This window comes from Manis pentadactyla, chromosome 4 (genome assembly GCF_030020395.1).
Source record: "Manis pentadactyla isolate mManPen7 chromosome 4, mManPen7.hap1, whole genome shotgun sequence".
NCBI lineage: Eukaryota > Metazoa > Chordata > Mammalia > Pholidota > Manidae > Manis > Manis pentadactyla.
Genome location: NC_080022.1, coordinates 147,634,070 through 147,656,382, shown reverse-complemented (window position 1 = coordinate 147,656,382; position 22,313 = coordinate 147,634,070). Strand labels below are relative to the sequence as shown.

The 22,313-nt window shown below is 36.1% G+C and overlaps 1 protein-coding gene across 2 annotated transcripts in view; it reads right to left on the bottom strand.

The window, feature by feature from the left end:
* The window catches only part of NLK (nemo like kinase), a 164,740-nt gene that overhangs the window by 56,245 nt on the left and 86,182 nt on the right, over nt 1-22,313 (bottom strand). For both annotated transcript variants that reach the window (XR_005027567.2, XM_036899565.2), the window contains exons 2-3: nt 14,810-14,939; nt 6,752-6,807 (exon numbers count right to left, since the gene is read on the bottom strand). Coding sequence is in view for 1 of the 2 variants with exons in the window: in XM_036899565.2 (XP_036755460.1) it covers nt 6,752-6,807; nt 14,810-14,939 (186 nt within the window). In the remaining variant the exon portion in view is untranslated. The remainder of the gene's footprint in view (nt 1-6,751; nt 6,808-14,809; nt 14,940-22,313) is intronic.

The following is a 22,313-nucleotide window of genomic DNA, read 5'->3' as shown; positions in this document are numbered from 1 at the left end:
TGGGGGCTCGTCCAGGATAACTTCAGAGGTGAGTACTGGCATCTGAGCCTGACTTTTTCTTTCACTCTCCTTATACAAGGAAGCTGTCTATGGCACTCAAAATTGGGTGCTCGTCAGCCACGTAAATGGGACTAGCCCGGCTGCCAATCTCAAAGCTCGAGCGACAGGTTCCCCTGTGTTTCCCTCAATGGATCCCCTGGCTCCCTTGGGGGCTGGGAAAGTCAACTGAGTGGAGGCCAGGATTCCCTTTCAGAGGCATCTCCTTGGATGCAAGGGACTGAGGAAAGCCATGGACAACTGCAAGAGTCTAGGCTGTGGCTACACTTTAGCAGCTTCTCAAAAGTCTGCATGTCTGGAATCAGACCCCGACAGCCCAACTGGGTATCCGTGAGGAGTGTCTTTGTCTCTCTGACTTCCAGCCTGCTTTTTCAGCCCACCCTGGCCTCTGAGTGAGGCAGGGGTGTTCCTTCCTTTACATGCTGTGTGCCTCTAAACTTCATCAATTTCATGGAATCTGATGCTTACGACCGTAAGGTAGGAGATCTAGCTTCACTCTTATTCTTGACTAAATGCTGTACTTTTTATCTCATGAAAATGTGTCTGGGCACCTGTTAGCCACTTAAAAGACGATTAGTGTTGGCTGCCAGACTTAAGACTTAAGTCTCCGGTGAAATGTTTCCTGGTGTCTGCCACTCATTGATCCCCCACCTCTGGATGGGAGTGGCTGAGTCGATTTCCTACTTTCCTATCCTAATCTGCAGACTCTGAGGGCAGACCAGACTGGTAGACAGTGGTCCTTGAATCTCGGCTCTGGCCTATTGATCTGATGGTGCTGAGTGAACCTCCAGCTAGGCTGCTGCCTATACGAGAGTCATAGATAACCCTTGACCTCTTTGTCTCAACAGGTTAGATTTCTTACAGTGGGTGACCAGTCGGATAATGCCCAGGCAGTGGCAGAAACTTGTGTTTCAGAGTATAGACCACCCCCCTTCATAACTGTCCATGGCAGCCCGTCTGAATTTTATCGTTGGCCTTAGAAAAAGTTCCCCTTCTCCTCATTCAAGGCAGTCCTCTTGGGACTGTGCCACTTTCTCCTGTGTAGTGTAAATGAAGTTTGTGAAGTAGCCAAGCTGAAAACTGAGTCCAACATGTAAATGGCTCTATTCTATTGACCTCTCGTCCTTAAAGGCAGTCATCTTGGGGTACGGCATTTCCTTTTCTGCAGCCCCAGGGAAGTGGAAAAGGCTTGTGTCTTTGACCAACCACTGTTCTGGCAACAAGAGGTCACACAGTCCCTGTACTTACCAGTCAGGCAGGGGCCTCTCAAAGAATAATCCCAAGTGTACAATGCTAAAACCCATGCAGAAGAAATTAGGGTCTGGATTAGAACTTCCAAAAGGCATATAGTAAGAGCACACTGAGGTCCCACTAAATCCAGAGCTCTGAGGCTACTCTTGCTTAGTGGGAAGGCAAGAGGGAAATCAAAGCAAGGTGCAGGCCATGTTGGTAGGGAGTGGTTAAGTCCAGAAGGCCTAGCAGAGGAGGTGATTGACCACTGTCACCCAGGCTCCAAGGCGAGGGAACACACTCACAGAAAAGGCCGACCAGGTGTCACACACCTGTCTTTCTCTCTTTCAGATGGGAGTGTCCTCTTCAAGTTTAAAGCCAGACATGCCTCTGGCATGCATTCTTAAGAATTGGGAGCAATTTGATCCCCAAACCCTGAAAAATAAGTGTCTTATCTTCTTCTGCACACAGGCCTAGCCTCAATACAAACTCTCTGATTAAGAGAGGTGTGGTGCCTAAGAAAAGTATACAATATAGTAAGGTTATGCAGCTAAATTAATTCTGTCACAAGGAAGGAAAATGGTCAAAAGTCCTATGGACTGCTATAATATAAAACTAGTTTTCTAAATCCTTTTATTAGAAATCTATTCTACTTATCGGGTTCAACATTATCCTCAAAAATTGGGAGTTTTTTGAACTAGACTCCCTGAGACAGAAATTTATCTTCTGCAATGCAGCCTGGCTTAAATCTTTCAAAGAAAAAAAATGCTTAAAGAGAGGCTTGACTTTGTCATGTTTAGTGAAGGTTTTGTAAATAATCTAGCATGGTTGTTAAGAACAAGTGAACTTAAATAAGTGTAGTGACTGAGTTTCTGGGTTGCAAAGATGAGTTAAGAACATCCCACACCCTGCAAACTTGCCAAGCCTCCAACATCGATGGACTAGGAGTGTTTTTCATTGGTATGATCACCTAGCCTCCGTTTTTATACCATCTCTTTGTTTAAAAAATGTAATTTGGCATATCAAATCCTTAACCAATTTTACTCAAAAGGCCTTGTACGATAGTATCCAAGGAATGGCTCCCCTAAATACTAAACTTAAACTAATGCACCAAGCAGCTATACAAAATTGAATGGCACTAGACATCTTAAAAGCAGTACAGGTGGGACCTGTGCTGTAATTAAAATTGTGTATTGTGTGTACATTCATAATTATTCACAAAATGTCTCTGATTCACTTTAGGACCTCCGAAAGCAAGTCCAAGCTATGTCAGGCCCAGAAGTCCCATGGACTACTACAATATTGAGCTGGTTTTCTAAATCCTTTTGAAGCCATAAAACTGCAAATGGTGGTGGAAACAGAACCCAAGATAGAAATGCCCATCTTCTGAGGCCCCCTCGACTGACAAGTAATGAAGACCTAACTGCACCCGTTATGCACCCCCTTTCATCATGAAGCAGCCAGAGCGGTCATCACCCCTTTGCCTAGCAACAGCTAGGCTCTCCATCTGTAGAGGGGGTAATGAGACAGAGACCACGGGCTTAGAGTAGGGTGAGGGCTTCTGAAAAAAAACAAAGTAAAATAATCCATTGTGGGATTTGCTTTAGCCTGCTGGTGGGCCCAGCTTGTTTTTCTGATTTTACCCAGGTGCTGCTTTTCTTCCTCCAGCCCTAAACAAATGATTTGCAACCTGGGCAATGTAGCAAGCAAGCCCAAAACAACCTAGTAAAAACAGGAAGGATGCCATTTTGAAAATTAGACTGCATCTTAAAACACAATTAGTTAAAAAGTAAGTCTCTTAACAGATAATAACTCAGCCCACCTTGGGAGCAAAGCAGCCTGTCTTGAGTGATAGGCTCCCAGACTATCCTGGAAGGAAATGAGAGCAGTAAAATTCTTGTAAATAACCAGGATGACTAATTAGAAACTTAATGTCTCTTCAAAGATAAAGATTTTGGGATCACTTAGCAGCTGTACATCTCTAGCCCTTTGTTTCTCAACTGCCTATAAAATCCCTAGGCAACCCATCACCCACCCTGGGGCATTCTTGTCCCCTCCTGGACTGAGCCAGGAGCTCTGTCCTCTCACTTTCTCTCTAAATAAAAGCTTCTACCTTGCTCTCCTAAAAAAAAACAAAACCAAAAAAAACACCAGGAGGATCATACACCATGATCAAGTAGGCTTCATCCCAGGGATGCAAAGATGGTACAACATTTGAAAATCCATCAACATCATCCACTACATCAATAAAAAGAAGGACAAAAATGACATGATCCTCTCTATAGATGCTCAAAAAGCATTTGACAAAATTCAACATCCATTCATGATAAAAACTCTCAACAAAATGGGTATAGAGGGCAAGTACCTCCACATAATAAAAGCCATATACAACAAACCCACAGCCAACATCATACGTTAACAGTGAAAAGCTGAAAGCTTTTCCTCTAAGATCAGGAACAAGACAAGAATGCCCACTTTCCCCACTTTTATTCAACATAACACTGGAAGGTCCTAGCCATGACAATTAGACAACACAAAAATAAAAAGCATCCAGATTGGTAAGGAAGAAGTCAAACTGTCACTGTTTGCAGATGACATGGTATTGTGCATAAAAAACCCTAAAGACTCCACTCCAAAACTACTAGTACTATCTGAATTCAGCAAAGCTGCAGGATACAAAACAAATACACAGAATCTGTTGCATTCCTATACACTAACGATGAACTAGCAGAAAGAGCAATCAGGAAAACAATTCCATTCACAATTGTATCAAAAAGAATAAAATACCTAGGAATAAACCCAACCAAGGAAGTGAAAGACCTATACTCTGAAAATCACAAGGAACTCTTGAGAGAAATTAAAGAGGACACTAATAAATGTAAATTCATTCCATGCTCTTGGGTAGGAAGAATTATTATTGTCAAAATGGGCATCCTACCTAAAGCAATCTATCGATTCAATGCAATCCATATCAAAATATCAAAATACCAACAGCATTCTTCAACGAACTGGAACAAATAGTTCTAAAATTCATATGGAACCACAAAAGACCCTGAATAGCCAAAGCAATCCTGAGAAGGAAGAGTAAAGTGGGGGGGAGGGGGGCGGAGCTTACGCTCCCTGACTTTAAGCTGTGCTACAAAGCCACAGTAATCAAGACAATTTGGTACTGGCACAAGAACAGACCCACAGACCAGTGGAACAGAAGAGACTCCAGATATTAACCCAAACATATATGGTCAGTTAATATACGATAAAGGAGCGATGGATATACAATGGGGAAATGACAATTTCTTCAACAGCTGGTATTGGCAAAACTGAACAGCTACATGTAAGAGAATGAAACTGGATTACTGTCTTAACTCCATACACAAAAGTAAACTCGAAATGGATCAAAGACCTGAATGTAGGTCATGAAACCATAAAACTCTCAGAAGAAAACTCAGGCAAAACTCTCTTGAACATAAACACGATCAACTTCTTCATGAACATATTTCCCCAGGCAAGGGAAACAAAAGCAAAAATGAACAAGTGGAACTATATCAAACTAAAAAGCTTCTGTACAGCAAAGGACACTATCCGTAGAACAAAAAGGCATCCTATGGTATGGGAGAATATATTCATAAATGACATATCTTCTGATAAGCGTTTAAAAATAACATCCAAAATATATAAAGAGCTCACATGCCCCAACAACCAAAAAGCAAATAACTCTATTAAAAAATGGGCAGAGGATCTGAACAGACACTTCTCCAAAGAAGAAATTCAGATGGCCAACAGGCCCATGAAAAGATGCTCCAGATCGCTAATCATCAGAGAAATGCAAATTAAAACCGCAATGAGATCACCTAACACCAGTTAGGATGGCCAGCATCCAAACGACAAACAACAACAAATGCTGGCAAGGATGTGGAGAAAGGGAACCCTCCTACACTGCTGATAAGAATGTAAACTAGTTCAACCATTGTGGAAAGCAGTATGGAGGTTTCTCAAAAAACTTAAAATAGAAATACCATTTGACCCAGGAATTCCACTCCTAGGAATTTATCCCAAGAAAACAGGATCACATATTCAAAAAGACATATGCACCCCTACATTTATCACAGCACTATTTACAATACCAAGAAATGGAAGCAACCTAAGTGTGCATCAGTAGATGAATGGATAAAGATGTGGTACATATACACAATGGTATATTCAGCCATAAGAAGAAAACGAATCCTACCATTTGCAACAACATGGATGGAGCTAGAGGGTATTATGCTCAGTGAAATAAGCCAGGCAGAGAAAGACAAGTATCAAATGATCTCACTCATCTGTGGAGTGTAAGAACAAAGCAAAAACTGAAGGAACAAAACAGCAGCAGATTCACAGAACCCAAGAATGGACTAACAGTTACCAAAGGGAAAGGGACTGGAGAGGGTGGGTGGGAAGGGAGGGTTAAGAGGATTAAGGGGCATTATGATTAGCACACATAATATAGAGGGGGACATGGGGAAGGAAGTATAGCACAGAGAACACAAGTAGTGACCCTATAGCATCTTACGATGCTGATGGACAGTGACTGTAATGGGGTATGCGGTGGGGACTTGATAATAAGGGGAATGTAGTAACCACGATGTTGCTCATGTGAAATCTGAGCATAAGACTGTATATCAATGATACCTTAATAAAACAAAGAAACAAAAAAAACCAGTAATAGGATAATGTTAAAGCCTCTATCCTGAGAGTCATACAGGTAGGGGTTGAAATTAAAGCTAGAGTCAGACTGGCCTGGAGTTGAACAGCAATCCCAGCACTTACTAGCTTGTGATCTAGACCAAGTTTTAAAATATTTTATGTCTCAATTTCCTCTTGTATTAAATAAGAATAACTGCAATACCTTCCCCACACGGTTGTTATAAGGATTAAATAAATTCGTATGTGTAAAGAACTTACAATTGTACCTGGCATCTGATAAAGACTTACATAAATAATGGCTGTTACTATCATCCTCCCCATTATTGCAAGAAACTAAGGACATTTAACTTATGTTAATTTTCTTAAACTTAAAAAAAAAAATCTCTTTAATTTTCACCATACCCTAAGTAGTAGAAAAAAAGGGCAGTATTATCTTCTTGACTGACATACAGTTGTTGTATAGTAACAAGAACTCTTGCAGTTCACTACAATATAGCTTCCTCCCCGGTTTCATCTGCAAAATGGGGATGGTAATAACCTATGTCATAAAGCTGGGTGGGGATTAAGTAAAGTATTTATTAATAAGTCCTATTCTGTGATATCACCACTCAGGTAATTACATTCTGTTAGATACTTGGGATTTGAAAATTACCTGGTTCTAGGTACTCAACCATTTCTGCAAGGATAAAATCTAATACACGTCAAGACACAAACCCCCAAAGGTGCTAGAAGAACAACTTAATAAGAAATTGTCCCTTTCTTTCACATTCCCTGGTTAGGATACATTTCTTCAAAATAGTCAATGTGTGGAGGTTGGAGTATGTCAAGGGCAGAGAGTACCTGAGAAATGGAAAAAAAAAAAAAAAGTCACATTTAGAGAACTAAAAAGGAAAACAAAATATGACTTAAATTTTATTAACTTTAATGGTTTAAGGCTTAGTTACAATTGCCCACTGAAATTAACTAAACTTATCAGTCAAAAAACAGTCCTAAACATTAATATGGGTTTATAAACTTATCTAAAAGACAATTAATCATACATAAGCCCAAATTAAGAGGCAACTGGGTTATAACTACATGCTACTAGACCCCTGCATAGGAGTGTTAGAAAGTAATGCTCTATTTTTAGCAATCAGTGTTGCTCTAAGAGCATTAGCCATACCTACCATTCATTCTTTTATTCCTCTGTTCAAAAACGTTTACTAAGTGTGTTCTGCCTGGCAGTCACTGTGGCAGGCTCTTGGGTTATACTGATGAACAAAATGATATCATCCCTGCTCTCATGACTAGGGGAGAGGAAGGCATTAAACAAATATGTACACAAATATATAGCCATGACATTTATTATTATGAAGGGAAATAGCAAAGAGGAGGAGTAAAGGCTTCCCTGAAGTAACATTAAGAGTTGAAGACTGAATAGGAGCTGGTCAGGCAATGAGTAGGCAATGTAAAGGCACTGAAGCAGGAAAGAACCAGGCAGATTCTAGAAACTGAAATGCCAGGGCTCGTGGAATGTAGTGGGTGGGAGGAAAACAAACTGGGATAAAATAGAAAAGGAAGGCAGGAGATATATCACACAAAATCTCTTTAAATTATGCCAAGCATTTTAGATTTTATTCCAAATACAAAAAACCCCACAAAGTTACTAGGGTGGAAAAAAAGACTTCAAGGCATCCAAAATTCAAATCCTTTATAAAGCAGCATACTACAATGCTCCTTCTGCCATCAAAACATAATAAACAGGTCCACTTCCCTTACCACTGTATAGTTACTCATAAAGTCCCATCTATAACATTACACCTAAGAACTTAAACCTATCTTGCCAATGAGAAATAAGAAATACTAGGCTTCAAGGATAGGGAAGAAGTTATTTAATAGGAAGTAACTGTGTGGACAAGTTCAAATTTTCTGATCTGTAGCTTAGTTTTTTAAGAACAAAATTTTTTTACTATGGAGAATTTTGAAGATATAAATGTGGGCAGAATAAAGAGTACTCATGTAATCAATACCTGGCCTTAATAGTTATCTACACAGTCATTGCTGGTTCATTTATAACCTTTAACTCTCCCTATATAATTTTGAAGTAAATATCAGACTTATTTCAGCCATACATCAGTAAGTATCTCTAAAAGATAAAACTTAAAAAAAATACAATTATCAAATCTAAAAATTTATTGTTCCTTAATACAATCAAATATCAAGTGGTCGAATTTCTAATTTTCTTCAAGTTTGTTAGTCTAAATCAGGAGCTAAGTAACATTTCCATATATGGTTGATTTATGTCTTCTAAGTTTTAACCCAAGGATTTTGCCTCCATCTCTTTCTCTTTTTCTGTTGCAATTTATGTGTGGAAGAAACCTTGTTCATTTTAAAGGTTATTCTTTTTTCAGCCAAGCATTTGTCACTTTAAAATTTTAAATTAAACTAAGAATTCCTGTAAGGAAAGAGCCTTCATTCATTTTAAAGACAGTTAAACAGTAAGGTTTTAAAATAGTTCACATGTTTTATAAAGAATATTTTTCTTTTCTGAATTAAATGTTTATATACTTAGAATCTTAGTACAAATGGAAGGTAACAGATTTAATTTTTTCAAAGAATAATCTTTATCATAAGAAAGATAAATTATTTCATTTCTGTATTTTAAAACCTATAATTAGCTAGTGTTACAAATATCCATTTCTTGTAAATCCATTTCTCATTATGTGAAGAACAATTTTTAACATGAATATTTGATGTTTGAGGAAGGCAGCTGGAATTAGCACTTAGTATCTTTCAGACTCTGCATCTGAACAACATACATCCTGTCTTGGGTGCAAACAGAATGCAATGAGTGACAGTGTCCATTAGACAAAGCTATTTTACACTCTAAATCTATCTGCTATAATTAGAGGTTATCTAGGGGAAAGTGACAGCCATACATTTTAAACCTCGATAGAAAAGAATGAGGCTTTCTTACTCCAAACTGATGAGGTGTTTTGTAGAAAAACTATATAAAACAGGGTTAGACATTTGCACTAAAGCATTTAGCTGTGATTGTTAGCTTCAAAGGAACAAAACTTTAAACTCTGCCTGGAAATTTAAAAATGCCTGTTGTTTTATACTCTGTTCTTTGTACCACACAATGTTTATCAGATGATGGTATTCCACAATGCATCTAGATGGCAAAAACAGTGTTTTAAACCAGTAGAAATGATCTAGGATCTCAGAAGTGTAAATAAGTGAGAAAGAATAGTAGCAGAGTTTCAAACTCCAGACTTCATGCTTGACTCCCTATTTAAGCAGCCTGAGTCCCTCAATAACCCCACTATTATCTGTGGGAATAAAGTGTGTGAGATTAGCCTTTTGATGTAAAATAGAACACTTGTAAAGACTGACTTGTAAAAAGTCAAAGTATCCCAAAATACCACCAACCTTTCAAAGGATCTCAAATACAAAAAAAGTAAGTAGACTTGCCTAATTAAAAAATGAACTAAAACTACATCCTTAAATAATGGCCATTACCAGACAGTGTCTCAGAACATTTCTCCAATCTTTCAAGAATTGGACAAAAGCTCATTATGGTAGCTGCTCTTCAGAATTTTATTTTAACCTCTGCAATGTTAAGAAGATTCACTACAAATTGATTACCTGATGACTAAATGGCTTTAGTGTTTTTTTTAGTCAGCCCTTTATCAATAAAACTATTGCTGTGAATAATCTCAACCCTAAATATAAAGACTAGAAATTTAACTGTTCATAGAGTCCAGTTAACCTCATATTTAGCAAAGGAGCTATTCCTCACCCTCTACCCCATTCTCAACTCCCAACAGATTTTTTTTCTTTACAGTAGAAAGACTATGCTATTACTATTATTTTATAGAACTGTAACAAAGTACACAAATCCTAAAAATCAGATTAATTTTTACACACACAAAGTATATAATATGATGAAATTTAAATCCACGGTAAAATCCAGATCAGGAAATTAAGCATTTCAACATTCCAGAAAGCCCCTTGCCCCTATCCAGTCAAAACTCATCCCTGCTCAGAGGATACCAATATTCTCATTTCCATCACCATAGATTCATTTTGCCTGTCCTTTAACTTTATACAAATTGAATCATAAAGAGTGAAGTCTTTTGTGCATGGCTTCTTTCATTTACTGTCATGCCTGTGAGTGTGGATAAGTAGTTCATCCTTTTTAATGATGTGCAGCATACCATTATATGAATGGAATATAACACAATGTACTTCCAGAGTACTGCTGGTACCCATTTGAATTGTTTCCAATTTTTAGGTATTATGAATAAAGTGCTATGCACATTCTTGTACATGTCTTTTGGTGGATTTATGCAGTGATTTGTTTTGCATATACCAAGGAACAGAACTGCTGGGTCACTGGGTAAGCGTACATTTAGTTTTAGTGGAAATTGCCAGTTTTCCTAAGTGGTTTTACAAATTTACATTTTCACCAGCAAACATAAGCATTTTCAGTTGACTCATATACTTGCCAACACTGAATATTGTCAGTCTTTTTTATTTCTGCTATTCTGGTGAGTATATAGTAGTATCTCATTGCAGTTTTAACTTCTCTGATGACTAATGAACACTTTGCCATATACTTATTGGCTATTTGGGATAACCAAAGTCTTTTACTGATGGGCAAAAATTCTTGATTTGTAGAAGCTCTTTATAAGATACATGATATTTAGATACAGAATTTAGTCTGAAAAATGTCAAGTAAAATATTTATTTCTAATGGTCTTCCTCAAACACTAAATATTGACCTAAAAATGGTTCTATCACATATTCTGGAAACAAGTTTTCTGTTGGACATATGTCTACGTTCTGTCTTTTCATTCTTTTAACTTTTAATAAGCATTAATTCCTAATGTTAATGATTTGGTAATCTTTTTAATGGTCAATGTTTTACTTGTTCAGTTAAGCAACTTTTGAAATCGTGAAGATACTTTCCTATGTTTTATTCTAGAAGTTTTATTTTTTTACCTTTCATATTTAGGTCTTTAACCCAATGTGAATTAATCTATGTATCCATGACCCAATATGAATTAATCTGTGTTATCTACTGTGGAGTAGAGTTTTTCGTATGGGTATCTTACTGATTTCTATTTATTGAAATGGTCATCTGTTCCCCCACTGGACTGCAGTGGCACCTTTCTTATAAATCAGATGAAATACAGGTGTATGTCAGTTTGTCAATTACCGTAGTTTCATATGTCTCAATACCTGGAAGTATGACTCTCCAACTCTACTCAACTTTCAGATTGCCTTGAGTTATTTTAGGTCTATTCCCATTTCCATAAACTTTGGCGTATTTGTCAGTTTCCACACATACATAAACACAAAATCCTGCTGGGATTTTGACTGGGACACTGAATATATAGCTCAACTCATGGAGAACAAGCATATTAATGACAGTGAGTTTTCCAATCCATGAACATGAGAGACTATTATTTTAAATGCATCAAGAATCTATCCAGTACCACAAATATTACGCACAGAGCAAACACAACCAAGTCCACTGAAAAGTAACCTACTCTAAAACACCCTTGCCTTTTCAAACTCCTTAGCTGTAGAACCATTAGCATTAGTAAATCTGCAGGTAAACAGCATGTCAGCGTTCAGTGAAGGGTCCTTACGGTCCTATATTTGTGTGATTCTTTTTCATACTTCTGAACCCAAAAAGGCCTTGTTTGAATTAGGTCAGACCATAAAAGGAAAACAAATGGTCCTTCTTTGCTTCCTCTATTTCTCTCTAGATTATTTCAGATTAAAAAATTGAGAGATTGTTGAGTAATTATCATTCCAGACTGAGATTTCTTTTTTCTATTACTTTCATTCACTCATTCTGTCTTCAATAGACTGCTACTATGTGCTTAGTGCTATTGCTTAAAGATAAGAAAAAGCCTTAGACTTGTATTACAGGAACTCTAAGCAGGAATCAATGGGCCCTAAGAGGACTCTGAATGGGCTTTAGAGGAGCAGTGAAAGCCTACCTGGCATAAAATTTCTGTGTATGTACATTTTCCCGAGAGGGTTCATAGCTTTCATCAGATTCTCAAAGGAGTACAAGATTGGAAAAACCTCAATCATCCCTTTTTCTATGCTGATAATATGACAATTTATGTGTGTGTGAACACACGTGCACAAGTGCATAGGTGGGTGAAGTAGATATTTTGTCAAGTTTTATAATAGCTCAGATTCTGACTAGACAGTAGTGATAAGCCTAAAATAACGTCCATCTTTAGAATGTTAAATTCCTTTCTCTTTCCGCAAATTACTACATCAAGGTGAACCTATCCTTTAAGATGATGAGCAGTCTGTCCTTTAAGGAAAAAAATATGTTTATGCATATATTTATATATATTTACATGTTTATGTGTATCTCAGTCAGATCACCTGAAATCAATGAATGTGATAAAGTGACTCTGAGGTTCTGTTCAAAAGAAAATCCAAAGCCTCCCAGGGCTTTGTAGCTATTCTTTGACACATAAAAAGCCATCCAAATTACAATCCCTTAAATTAAAATCCCTTAAAATTAACCTTCCTACACTGGCCAGGTTAATCTTTCTAAATGCCATTTTCATTATGACATTCCTTTCTTCTCCTTCTATCCAATCAAATCTTAACCTCAAAAGGCTCATCTTAAGGTTTATTTTCTTCATGTTTAAAACGTCTTTGCACTTCTAAGTCCACAGCAATTCTTTCAAAAGAAAACCTTGATATTCTGGTAATTGTCTGCCAGCATGCACCTGAGAAGCTTTAAAAAATACAGCTGGGCCTCAACACCAAAATCTGCATTTTTAAGGCTCATCTAGTGATCCTAATATACTCCTTGGTTTGGTTGCTCAGCTTTTTGTTATGCACAGAACAGACTGTCCTGTATTAATGTTTATAACCACACAGGCAATCCTCCCAGAGCACCCTTATCACAGCATTTATCACACTGCTAAACTCCTTGAAGGTAGAACCTCCTAGAAACTAATATACTTTAAGAGCACAGGATGTGCACAATAAATGTATACCAAATTAATAAAGATGGGTTCTGAAGCAAGTCAGAGTTTTAGACTACAATCTTGTGCCACCTTGACCTTAAATTGCTTAACTCTAAGCCTTGGTTTTTCTTCTCTATTAAGTGAGGATAACAGGCCCTATCTGATAAGGTTTTTAAAGATAAAATGTATTTATGTATGTAAAGCAGCTGGCATACTTCCTGACACACAGTAATAAATGTTAACACTTGGTCTACCCCATTCAAAAGAGGACTATGTCTTAAACATTTTTGTATTTTCCACACAATTAATATACACTCATTGCCTTAATTACATCAAATACCAAAGACTGGCATTCCACACATACCAGGTATGCTGGCCATGAGATGCTTTTGGAGATAGACCTCAGGCATAGCATAAATTCATTATGTATAAAATGGTGGTGTCATGCCTTCTGATTCATCTCCAACTATCTGCCTCACTTTTGAACATTCTCACAGAAGTCATCAGCAATCCCGTATGATAGGGCTTCAAACACCGGTTAACTGTGTTTTAATAGTGTGATTTTTAAGAAGTTTGTTTCTTTTCTTACACTACTCACTCTTACACTATCTTTATAACTGAGTTACCCTACAGGAATGAGTCATGAGCACAGAAAGATATCCATGTGTACAGATAATGGCCAAATTATACCATTCCTACTTTATAAAAGAAGCCAAGATAGGTTTGAATAAAATAAGCCATTTAAACCCTGAGTACGTGAATTTCTGATGCCACCTTTGAAATATTTCTTCATCATGGATACCTTTGAGTTTCTAACAATGTACATAAAGTTTGTACTTTTGATGTTGGGGTGGTACTCAGGCAAATTTGAGAAACAAATAACAAAGCGAGCACTATCATTCTAAATCATTTCTAAAATTTGAGGAACCAGTCATAAAAGGCAACTTGAGTGGTACATTGAAAGTTATTGAAACAAACACATTGCTAGGCAGTTCCAATTGACTGAAAGACATAACTTTTTAAAAAAGTTTAAGGAAAACATTTCAAGAGCAGTAATCAATAAAATGAAGTGTGTCAATCCAAGGAGCTTCCAGTTTGATATACCATATACTTAAAACTATCCACACTCTGGACAAAGTTCTATAGATTTCTGTGCAAACAAGCCATCACTTACAGAAATTATTTTTTTGATAAAATTTTCATTTCAGCAATTAATAACATAGGTTAAGTACCAAAAGAAGAATGTGAGGCAGTTTTTCTTTTCATATGAAATTTAAAACTGGGAGTCCAATGCTAACATCCTCCAGGTAAATTTTATAAATGTCAAACTTTTAATTCGAATTAGTTGAGAAGCTCTTTCTCAAACCATAATGATTCTTAGTCCATGAGTTCTGACATACCTAAACACAATCATAAATAGGCTAGCCTATATTAAGAGCTGTACTATTTTTTAAGAGGAAAAACTACTTTCTTACATCTTTAACTTAATCTTTGATTAAAAACATTAAAGGATAAAAATAAAGCACTTAAAATCAGGGGCCAATTATTTCTACTTAAATCATTCAGATTACATATTATACTCTAGTTTTACCTTGAATATTAGTATTGTTCCTCAGCTAAATATTAACATTTGCTTTACATCAAATAATATTTGTCTGTCAATCAATACATCCTAGGTCCCACTTAAACTTGTTCATTTATTGTTCACAAAAAGGGTCTAATTTGTCTCAGGATTCCAAAACCCTTATAATAATGTGCATGTTCCTTTTTCAACTCTCTTTTGCTCTTTACTAATATAGTTAAGCACGATGAGTAAATAGTTTATCCCAAACAACAATTTCACTTACATTATCATGTTTAAAAAAACACAACATCTTCAATTCCCGGAAGACCCTTTTGCAAGAGACCAGATTCTGGAAGACGTTGGGCATCTTTTTGAGTGCTACTCTCTTTCCATCTCTTGGATCTGTTACTGACCTAAAGAAGCAATATTTGGGGGGGGAGGAAAAAAGGACAGAGAAATCAATTCCAAACCTTGTTCTTCACTGTTTCAGAGCACAACAAGTATATTTACCTTAAAACACTCAATATTAAATTCATTTAATATTGGTTAAGATATCAGTGAGAAGGGAGATTTAAAAAGTACACCCAACTATAATCAGAAAAAATGTTCAGCCCACCCAATTACTTGTCATGCTTTTTTTTTTAAATCCCTTTCTGTAAACACTCTTACTGAGAAGTCACTTAGCAATACATCTGAGGTAGGAGAGCTATTAGTGGTAAAGCCAGTTTAAAGATTGTGGAGTGGGGTGAGGGTGGGGGAAGCATAGAATATTAACACAGTGAATGGATTAGTTTTGTTTTATTTTCAGAACCAAATTCAAGATGCAAGAAATGCTCATTCAAATATTTTCACACTTCAACATAGAGAACACGGTGTAAGTATTCTGGCTTCTTATATAAATGAACATCTTTTAGTAATATGGATTTCAGTACCACCGGTGCTGAACAGTGTCCCCTTCTCAGAAGTCTGAGTGCCAGCTTAGGGATGTGGAGTCTAGGTTATAACTTCATCCTTTTTGTTTCTCAGCTTTTGTTGGTAGATGCCTCTTGTACTTATTATTGAATAGCTCAGTGTTCCTTTCTTCTCTTTTAGCCTTCTAACACCTGTATAACCAATTCCCTCTATTACATTTCCCTATGTTTGAAATACCGTGTGGTTTCCATTTTTCTGACTGGATTCAGTCAATACATATTTAAATCAAACAGTAAAAAGAAACAAATAAGTAAGTTTGGTATATGGCCAATTAGCCATTTGGCAAATTCATTTTTTCCAAGAGTTAACCTAAAGCTTATTTTCCTTCCATCCATCATCTACAACTGGTTGTCCTTGTAGAATTTATTCCTGTCAGATTTACTTTACCAGATTCCCACCTAGCATTCCTGGCTACCACAATCTTTTGGCTCTTGTTTCAGTCATCCAGTGGTTTGGCTGTCCCTCACAGATATGTGTCACTTTAAAATCTGATCTGTATGTTATCAATGCCTTTATCCAAATTATTAACTGAAGTTTAGAACAGGACTGAGAATTGATCTCTGCAATAGACACAACACTAGAAACCATCTATGAGACTGGCATCCGATTATTAATCTTGGGTATGGTTATCCAATTAACTACTTATTTAATTAACTACAATCACTGTTTATTTCTTTATCTTGTCCACAAGGAAATCAGACACTCATAAACTGCCTTCCCGAAAACAAAGCATTCCTGTTATCTACCTGTATGAAAGTCAGACCAAACTTCTTTATGAATATTATAACTTGATAAATTCATCTAAGTGATTGCTACCTTCTTTTCCTAAGTGCTCATGAAACTCTTAAATGGTACATTCTAGCATTTTAAAATAGCACGAGGACTCTCTTTTCTTCCATTGACTGAAAATTTCGTAAAACAACTAAATACTATCATTTTAAAGTCTTCAATAGCTTGAAATGTAGTTCAGCTAGGCTAAGAGACCTAATCCTCCTGATCATTGCTTAAAAAATACCAACCACAATTCAGAACACTGTAAAGTCTCTTGAATCTTCTTCCATCTAGAACAGTTACTTAGCATTTCTTTGTCTTTCATGACATTGCCATTTTTGTAAAGTAAAGGCCAATTATTTTGCAGAGTGTTCCTCAGTTTGGATTTAGCTGGTGTTCTCTCATTATCAGATTCAAGTTCTGCATTTTAAAAGACATATGTCTTTACTTTGTTCCTGATTTTAATTAGAGTAACTTTTAAAGTACAATGCAAGCTTCAGACCTAGACACACGTTATTGTGTTAAATAAAATCAAGTTATGCATTTTTAACAGGAATAACATGGAGTGATCACATTAGGAGGTACATGATGTCTATTTTTCCCATTTCTGGTAGTAACTGTGATTGCTTGGATGAGTTGTCTGTCAGGTTTCTCCACTGCAAGGTTACTATTTTTTCCCTTTGTAACTGTGCAATATTCTATTCCTCACCAAACTTTGACCAACTAACTACCTTTAGCATCCACTGCTAATTTTTGTCTGATTCAATTATTACTATAATGGTTGCTGAATGGTACTTAAAAATTTTTAATATATAACAGCTGGCCTGCACAATAAAATTAGTTTTTTAAGCTGAGTAAACTGATTTAACACAATGCCCTTTCCAAAGGCCTCATACAGCAATACTTCTTCCCAACTTCCTACCTCTTACTGGTGTTGACCCGAAAGTGGTGAGGGAAAGCTGCCCTAAGATAAACCCACTCCTGGCTCAAGGTTAGTACTGTGCCTTATGTTTTAAGGTAAATTTCACAAAGCAGCAGTTTACTTTATTATTCATGCAAAAGCCAGTCATGCCTGTGGCTGGTAACAATATAACTCTAATGAATGTGAGTGGCTGTGCAGTAATTTCACGCCATGTTGAGTTTGTTCTCTCTTAACTTGAGGAAGCAGATGCTTTAGTTCAGCAGAAGCACTGCCACAAAACACAGATAAGTGTGGAAGCCTGTTACACGGAAATCTGTTATTTCCTTTGTTACGGAAAGGCTTGCTGTGCTTAGTTTCTCCTTTGCTGCAATACCCTGGTTATTCCAACTGCACTTGTTAATGAAGCTCCAGCTGCAGAGATAATGAAAGGCATTTTAGGGCAACTTTCCTGATTTCGGAAAAAATGAGCCACCCTTTGACCTACAATTCACTTCCTGGTCGGTTACTTTCTCTATTAAACACTGCATGCTCTAAATAATAAAGTGCACCTGTCAATTCATCTCATTACCTTCATGAACATTCAGGTTATACTAACAGATATTTACTTCCTAAGTTTTTAATTAATGTTTGATTATGCAAACACTACATGAAAAATAAAGTTTTAAGGGTTGTGAGAAAGAATCCTTTCTTATATCTGCCCCAAGTACATTAATCCTCTACATTTGGAATACAAGTTCAATTGCTTTTCTAAACAGCCGAGAGAATCCACAAGCCATTCCTCACAGAGATAGAGTTGGTCAAGAGAATACAATAACAAAACAGAAGGTTTTTAGGTCTAGTATGGTCATTTTGTTGTAGAGTTTTCTTAATCCCAGGAATCTGTGACTATTGCCACAAATCTGCTTTAATTACTGATAAGCAGAAGGGTTGGAATGAAATGAGTGAAACTGTTTATTGTGGATACTTTCCCAGACACTAGAATGTTACGTCTTGAAGTTAGTATAGTCAGCAAGAATCTCCAGTAAGTTATATGTTCCCCATTGATTTTATGTGAAAACTCTTTTCTCCATGTGTTTCAGCAGTTTTAAAGTTCATGTTTTTGATACAGGTTTTTAACTATCCAAAGCAAATAAATAATTTATAATGAGAATGCTTCAACTTGGATTAAGAAAATCAGGTTTTTCTATTTCTATTCACATAATCTTATAATCAGCAATCCTCTATTTTTTGCTATACACACTACAATTACTATGTCAACTATACCAATACAGTACACATCTCAGTGACAGAACCTCTTAACTAGCCTCTAAATATTTAGATTATTGCCTTCACATTCATTTTGAAATTCATTTCCTTAAAAGTTATTTTTACTTGTATTTAGATAATAAATACAAGTAATTTCTGCTTGAGAAAACAATAGCAAACTATGAGGCAAAATTTCTGATAACAAGTAAGTCTAGAAAATGTATCTTATTTGTACCTTAGTTCTTGTTATACGTTCAAGGACAAGGAATAAGGAATTTATTCTTGACTGTCATTTCTAATCAGAATTTTAAGAAGCTATAGTTTGTGTACACTTTGACGTAGTTTACAGAGTTCCACACTATTTAGAAAAACAAACCTCCTTGGCTTCCCTGTTTCCACCCAAAAACACAAAAAAGATTTCTCATCTTTCATATTTAGGTAATTTAATTACATCAGTTGGATCTCTCTGATTTTTTAAAAATGTTTATCTAAATTTGGAATTTGCCACGTTAGCCCTACATGTAAGAGATCCTTTTCCCTGTTTTCGAGATACTTATAAAATGATCCCCAAATTTGTTAATCTGATATTACAAGGAAAAAAAGGTCTGACATAATAGCTAAACCAAAGCAGTGAAATAGTTCATTCTTTCTTATATCCTAAATAACATAACTATTGATCAGAAGAAGCAAAATATGTACATTTAATTCTAAGAGTTATGAACTTAAATATGAAATTAAACATCCTCTAACTCTGTTTAAATAAGTATAAATAGCAATTACTTCAGTAAGTGAGACAGCACTGAGCCATTCTGATCTGCAGTGAGATACCCAGGGATGCTGATAAAGAAGGAGGAATAAGCACAGGGAAGCCATCCAGTATTAGGCTGCCATATCTATTTTCAAATACTTGTTACTAGTGAATACATCTAACTTATGAGGCCTCCTCAACTCCCCACCAATAATCACTGGTTAAGTTAAAAAACAGGTGAAAAATCACTTTATGCTAATTATTGTTGTCTTGGGAATATTTTACTGTTATTTAGATCATAAATTAGTTCCATCATTAATGCAGATGCTGGCAAGATAAACTATCTCCTCAGTCACTGTCACTAAGGAGTCTGACCTGCCTGCAGGAAAGTTGCCACACTGTCTTTTCAACTGGGATTTTCTCATGTTAGGGGGTGAACATGACAGTCTAGTTTGCCAAATCTAGGAAGTTTTCATGGCTCACTAGCCACAGTCCTTTCCTAGAAACAGACCTATGAATATTGTAGGGAGAGGGAAAACCAATTGCAATGAAGGGAAGGTTTCTGCACAAAGCCACAAAGGAAAAGAATTCACACTTGTATCTCCTTCTTGTATTTTAACAACTATGTCTGGGCAAGAAGATGTTACAAAGAGTAACCAAAACTAAAACTATGTCACACAAAAATGTGCTGCTTTTATTCCCACTGATGACTCCCTAAAACATGTTCAGTAACAAGAACACTGAAGAATATAAAGATTTTTTAAAATTAAAGAATGACCATTTTTATTGTACATTAAGCTTATGAATATAGAAGACACCAACAAAAGAAAGTTTTATTTACATGATAGGTTTATAAAAGTATAGCTTTGCCAAGGTCCAAAAAACTGTAATGAATTTGGAAACAGAAAGTTTACATCAGAAAAAAAATTTTGTTTTTAATTGTCATAGAGAATGCTTATCATTTAATATTTCAATGGCTAAGCTAATATTTTATTACTTAACATAAACTATAAGTCCCAATATACTGTTAGTTAAAAGCAAGCTGTCTATACATACCAACATAACAGTAAAAAGTCATTTTTGAAGGAAGGGAAAGGGAAAATTAGAATATGGCTTGGAATTATAAATTAAATGTCCCTTTTCCTAGAGATACTTATGTATCTAGGTGAAAAGTGTCTACGTGAAAAAGACATGAATTCATCCTAAGATTTGTTTTACAATACTTTAGTAATAAGGATTTTTGAAACAAATCAAATAAATCTTGGTAATTATTGAATCTGGGCAGTGGGTATAATGTGATCTAACTATTCAAAAGTAGAGAAAAGGTATGCTTGAACGTTTTCAAAATAAAATTGAAATGAAAAACTTTAAGTACTATTTATAATAATAAAAAACATCCAATTTCCAGGATTAAAGCTAATAAATGCTATGCAAGCAAGACTCCTATAGAAAAAGACCAAAAAACATTATAGAGAAGAAATTAAAGACATAAACGGAGAGACATACTATATTCATGGATTAGAAAACAATTTTGTAAAAATTTCAATTCTCCCCAAACTGACTTACAGATTTTGTGACATTCCAATCAATACCCCAAAAGATTTTTGTGGAAGTAGACAAATTAGTTCTAAAGTTTTTATGGAAATGCAAATAAGCCAAGGGCAGCTAAGACACTCTTGAAGAGTAAAGTGGGAAAAATCGCTCTACCAGTTATGAAAACATAAAGCTACAGTAACTCAGTGTAATTTTGGTGCAACAGATCAATGAAATAGAAATATGACCCAGAAACAGATTTTTACAATATACAGACACTGGACTTATCATAAAGGTGGCTCTGCAGATGGGGAAGTTGGGCCTTAAGTTATTGTTTCTCAGCTTCAAACCCATCTGTTAAACACTGCTTTATAATATTGGGGCTAAGACTCTGCAAACCACATTTTGGTTTTGCCTACTAGCTCCATGTTAGGCTTTGCCAATAGGAGGCTTTAAGACAGCAAAGCTGGAGAAGAAAAGGAGACTTGCTCCTTCAGTGGGTTTCCTGTCAGTTTCTTGTTCTTTGTCACCCTAGCAACACTTCCTTCACTCCCAGGAGTGATAGGGCCCTTCTGTAACAGCAGCTGAATGTAGTTTATAGTTTTCCACATTTGCAGAACCAGCCTCACTGCATCCTCCACCCCAGATACCAGCACTAGTTAGCTATCCTCTCCTTAGACATAGGAATTTCTGTTGCACGGGTTTCGAAGTCTTAATAACTCCAATGTCTCCCTTTATTCCTCTAGCCATTGGGGTGGTAGCGGCTACTTCCACAATGACTTAGTAGTTTCTTCTTGTCTTTTTAGTTACCTAAAACTTTACTTTTAACTTTAGTTACAAACAACTTTACAGTTAAATAGCAACCTTTTCACATATTAAACTCTATTTAAATAACTGGTATGGTTTCTTTCTCCTGATTGGACCCTAACAGACACAACATTGTTTTCAATGTGTGGTACTGAAACAACTGGAGAGCCATATGGGAAAACAGAATGAATCTTCACCCCTACTTCACTCCATTCAAAAAAATAAATTCCAGGTGGATTTAGATATAAATGTGAAAATTAAAATCATACAGCTTTTAGAAGGTAACATATAGATGAATACCTTCATGATACTGGGGCAGGGAGAGTCTTCTTCACTAGGACACAAAAAAGCACTCATAATGGAAAAAAACTGATATATCTGACTAAAATCAAGAATTTCTTTTCCTATCTGTATTGTTAAAGAGTAAAAATGCAAGTCATACAGTGGGGAACACACTTGCAATACACATAGAGGAAACAAAGGACTCTTATCCAGATACACATAGAACTCCTACAAATCAATTTTTAAAAAGGGCTTTAATAGGCACTTTACATAGAAGTATAACCCAAATGGCCAATAAGCATATGGAAAAGAGCTTAACTTCATTAGTCATTTGGGAAATGAAAATCAAAACATAATGAGGAAATACCATATAACCAACAGAATGGCTATACCATTGTTTGCTAAAATCTGGTAATACCAAATATTTGGTGAAGATGTGGTGCAGGGGCAATTCTTATAGACAGCTAGTAGGAATGTTGATTGGTACAATCAATTTGGAAAGCAGGT